The 5,000-nt window shown below is 40.2% G+C and overlaps 1 protein-coding gene across 1 annotated transcript in view; it reads right to left on the bottom strand.

Moving 5' to 3' along the window:
- Positions 1 to 4,992: 4,992 nt before the first annotated feature.
- Positions 4,993 to 5,000, bottom strand: part of LOC137989156 (uncharacterized) — a 1,068-nt gene continuing 1,060 nt past the window's right edge. The window contains exon 1 of the mRNA XM_068835017.1: positions 4,993 to 5,000. This exon is cut by the window's right edge and continues 1,060 nt beyond it. Coding sequence (XP_068691118.1) covers positions 4,993 to 5,000 — 8 coding nt within the window.

The raw sequence follows: 5,000 nt of genomic DNA on the forward strand, positions 1-5,000 counted from the left end.
ATTCTGCGTAGATCTCAGGGTCTGTGTTTGACAGTGCTTTCATCTCTGCTAGGTAGAGGGGAACCATTCGCGCATAATTCAAACGGTCATGGGCAAAGAAATACTTGGTAAATATCTCGAGAGCTTCGAGGTGAAGTTCCCAGTTAGCAGTACGGACTGCTCTGATAAACATTAGCATTTCCAACACCATGCCCATGTACTGTCGTAGTATCACAATTTCTCATGCCGTAGTTCTTTGAACGGCAGTAAACTTGTTCCCAAAATGAAATCTTGATTTTATCATGAAAAGTGTTTGCACTCACATTAACGACCCATTACCTTAATTCAGGATTCTCGTCATCTTTGTCACACTTTTGGTAGATCGCCATAGCTGTGCCGTGCAATGTGCGTCGCCCGTCATAGGTATCTTCGGCAAAGTCAACATTATCAATGGCAAAGAAAAGGTGTCTGCCTTCCACGATGTTTGCTGGTAAAAACAGTCCATTGTTTTGTTCCATGCGTTTCAGCACACTGGCTTCTATCTGAGACTCGACTCTAAGAAGTCTGTTGTATTCTACCGACATTCCGAAACCATGCAGCATGTTAACTAACCCTTTACTTCGTATTGATTGGCGGATTGCGAGACCCACTGCCAGCTGCTGCGGCATTTCACGGCTTTTCTTGATCACATCGCATTTTTTATTCCCGATTTGGCGTTTGGTCAAGCACATTGAAACAGTACTCTGGACTAAGCTCATAACACGTTTGTGGACCTCTTGGCATTTCTCCTCTGCACTGAGTGTTGTATTTGGACCATTAATTACCCATCTAAAAAAGCAATACAACTCTTCTGGAAAATTGTCTTTTGAAAGACTTTCCAAAGACCCATCAAACATCCACTTTCTGCAGTTATTGATAGCCTTCCTAAAAAGTAGTGCAGCATCGTATGAGGTCTTAATATCATCTCCGATATCTCTGGTTTCCTCGGTAAGCTGTACGGCAAAATCTCTTGTTTCTTTAATGATTACCATCTCTGATTCATTGACTCCCTTTGGCTTGTGAAACTCGATACCAGGAATTTCGTCCTGTAACAGCTGCTTTATTACTTTACGGCTACACGTCTTATCTGCTACACCGTTTTCTTTTGCAATACTGTTAAATGCGGTGTCCAGTTCTGACATATGAAGAACAATTCCATTCCTTAACATGATTTCCGTTGTTGTTAAAAACTCAATTTTAGCTGCTATCTCACCTGCCAAAACGGAACTCGATGAACGTGATGCCAGAGGCTTGCGGAGTACATTTGAGACATTTTTAGTGCAGCAATTTTTGTGATACTTTATATCAATTGCATGAGCATCGCTTGCATTGATTGCAGTTGAGAATTTGACATGGAGCTTGTCATTTCTACTCAGCTCAATAGCTTCACGTAGTGACGCTCCCGCATTCATGGTTCTCACTTCCCTCAGCTTTTCCCGATTACAACCTTCACCATTACAGAAGAAACACACTGCTTTGTTGTAAGGGGTTGTCTTTGATCGAGTGAGTTGGCTGATAGGTTCTGCTTCTTGCAAATTTCTGGTCTTTCGTCTTGACTCATTTGGTGCAGACAGTACTCTCTCATATCTTTCTTTTGCCCTCTTTAGCATTCCAGAGTGTGTAGCATCTTGATAGCTCTTTCTGTGCCATGTCCCTTGTTTAACCTCAAGCTCCTTAACTGAAAACACTTTCAGAGAAGACCAAATCTCCGAAAATCTTGACTCACCATAAGACGCTCTTTCTTTAACAGCAGCCACTAATTTGTCATAAGAAGTAGGATTTTCCCCTAAATCTTCATCCTTAACACATTGACAAACTAAACAAAGTTTAAAATTGATATCAACATTTTGTTTAGCCATTAAAGACGCTATATTATGATTGAACTACATAGTCTGTAAGTAAAGATGGCGGACCTTTATTTTAGTGAAAGTTACTGCTGACCACACATACTGCATGATTTTCCCAGGCTCTCCCTGGCAATGCTTTCAAGTGATAAATACCAACTATGTAGTTGAGAAACTATTGTTAGCAAACAAAGCAATTTATATTTTGGCATTAGGAAATCTTCAGCTATCATTCTAGGAAATATTTGCATTCTTAATTATGATAAGGAATACAGAAAGAAACGTTTCTATGGTTACTCGTCACGTGACTCCTCATACCACAAAGAGAACACGAAGAAGTGTCTAATACATCAATAAATATCATCATAGTGAGTTTGGTGTGATTTCATTCACATGGTTGAAAGATAAAAGGACTTAACTTTCGTAGCCTCGTTTCCGTAGTGACAAATTTAAGCTGTTTTTAAAACCCCTTATAATTCACCTCCGTGCAAGTTACAAAAGTGCCACCAAATATTTTTGCATTATTTAGGGTCCAATTAAGATATTTAGACTAGTGGCTTGCTTGCTTCACAAAATTCCCACGGGACTTTTTTTAATGACATATGCTCCCGGACTAAGCTACTAAAACACTGGTTTGCTCTTTCATTGTTGTTTTCATAATAGACAGAACAGAACATTACATGGCCTATGGGATACAAATATCATGTTCTCGTGTTGAAGACATATCTCATCAATGAGCACAGGGAGTGACTGAAATATGGTTCTGTGCTTGAAAATAAAGTTCATATCTCTGAGTGGCCATGTAACATCTTCTATACGTTGATCTGTGCACACCAATACATGTTTGTTCTAATCATTTTCTTAAGGCCTTCTTAAAGTGTTCTTCAAAATACAAAGAGATGAAAAACTTGCCAGAACTTCTTCATGTTCATCTTTCCTGAAAACAAAATATCAGTGCTTTGGGCTACTGTTTGAAGTGACAAATAATCTTTTCTTGGGGAAGTGACAGTGACAACAACTTTTAATATCAAAAAAGGGCAATAGGACTAGTATCATTAAATTTGTTTACTGCATGTTTATACCATTTTTAAGTCTCAGTGGAATGGTTTGTTAAGGAAGATGGTGTCAGGAAGTTGTATGCTACAAAGAATGGTCCCTCTTGCAACCAGTGTAAAAACGCTGAGGGTGCAGATCCAGCAACTCAAGTCCAAGGGCAGATCAACTGGCCATTGAAACTATTGAATGATTGTAATTGCGTGCAAGTACTACCGACACAGGTAGACCGCGAATTCAAAGACAAGCGTGACAGTTGACTTTCGCGCCAAACGTCAACGATTTTCGTCACATGGCTTTGTTTGTCAAATCCAAAAGGTGAACGCACGTGGACACATTCCTTTCTCCTTTCGCCAGTTCAGTTTGCTGTTGGCACTTCGGAGTCAACCATTTAATGGGAGCCCACAATGCTACAACTGAAGGTTTTCTATAACATTCCGCAAGATGACAGGTGTGAGGTTATCTTCACAGAACAGGCTATAGAAACTTTTGAGGATCTCATGCTAGTCATTAGAGCTAAAATTCAAAGTTAAGAATTCATACCTGACGCAGAACTGCGGGTGCAGTATACAGCTGATGAGAACACGTTGATAACTCTACACGCCAACGATTCCTTTCTCGTTGCTTGGCGTTGCGCTTCAAATGTACCAGGAACGGCATTTCGCCGCTTAAAAATAAACATCAATTGGCAGCCTAAATCTACGCCGGAGTTGATTTCTGCGAAGCGACAGGAAATAAGAGAGGGTAGCTATAGCGAAACAGGAGGAGAATCAAGGAGGAAACTCAAATTTGGTGAGAACTTTTCAAAACAGTCGTCTTCTTTTTCGACAAATGCTAGTCAAACAGCAAAATCAGGCTCATCTGTATTTGAATCCAGTCATTGTTCTACCCATTCTCCGATTCCTGAAGCGAGACGCAAAGAATCAATCCGTTGTCATCTCCACCGCGAAAACAACAGCGTTTAGTTACGTGCAGTCCGCCTGAACAAGGAGCACTGAACACTGGGCCGCCTTCCAAGGTTATGTCTCCTTTAGATCTTCTCATATCAGACAAAACTAAAGAAGTAACTGAAGAGAAGAAAAAAGTGATGGAGAAAGAAAAGGAAGTACAGGAGTTGTCAGCGAAATACGGAAAACAAGCGGGAATAGATTACTTGAAACTCGCCTGTACTAACTGCCACCGGCGCGAAAGACACAACAGGCTCAACTGCCCATACAAAGCTCACCCGTGCCAATCAGCAGAAATTTGTGGAGACCTAAACAAACACAAAGATGAAAAAGATATTCTTTCTCGCGCGGTAAACGAACTGAACACTGCAAAGAAAAGTCTGGAGAAACTGCAAAGGGGTCTGTCAACGAAAATTGCACTGAAGAATCAAACAACAAACTCGTTCTCGAGTGTTATGCGCAATGAGGCACAAACTAATGCCAGTGAGAATATTGCCCAAACACTTTCTATTGGTGAAAATGATAACGAGATTGAGCGAACTCAGGTTAACGATGCTGCAAATGCTCTGCTTAATCTGTCCGAACTGAAAAACCCAAAATAGTTTCCGGTCAATTACGAATATGGGGACACGAAATGTCTGTGTAAATTACCGACTAGAATCTTGTTGTGTTTTCAAAAGGAACGTACTTTGTAACTCTTGAGATTTTCACATAAATGTGTTGAAATTTGGATACTGTAGCTAAAGATGTGAAACGTGTTTTCACAGAAATACTACTATTAAAATTTCATGTGATATTTGTACAACTGAACAAGTCATGTAGCAAAGCAGGTAAAGTAAACAAACACGCGGCTGTCGCAAATCAACTGAGCAGAATGAACGCATAAAATACAATATTGCCTACATCATGTACATTTAATAGTATCCTTGATTACCTTACATTGCACGAACGAACAGCGCAAACGTTGCTTACAATAGCCAGCGACATGCTTTCAGAACCTACAGCCTGTGCTCTCTGCTGGGAAAAGTCGGAAAAGATTTCGAAAATGCAAACAATATTTCGGTCGCCAACACGTGCAGTTGGGACAGTAAAACACTTTTTGTATTTGAGAAATGAACTGATTAAAACAGCTACAATA

Source organism: Montipora foliosa, unplaced genomic scaffold (assembly GCF_036669935.1).
Source record: "Montipora foliosa isolate CH-2021 unplaced genomic scaffold, ASM3666993v2 scaffold_442, whole genome shotgun sequence".
NCBI classification, from domain to species: domain Eukaryota; kingdom Metazoa; phylum Cnidaria; class Anthozoa; order Scleractinia; family Acroporidae; genus Montipora; species Montipora foliosa.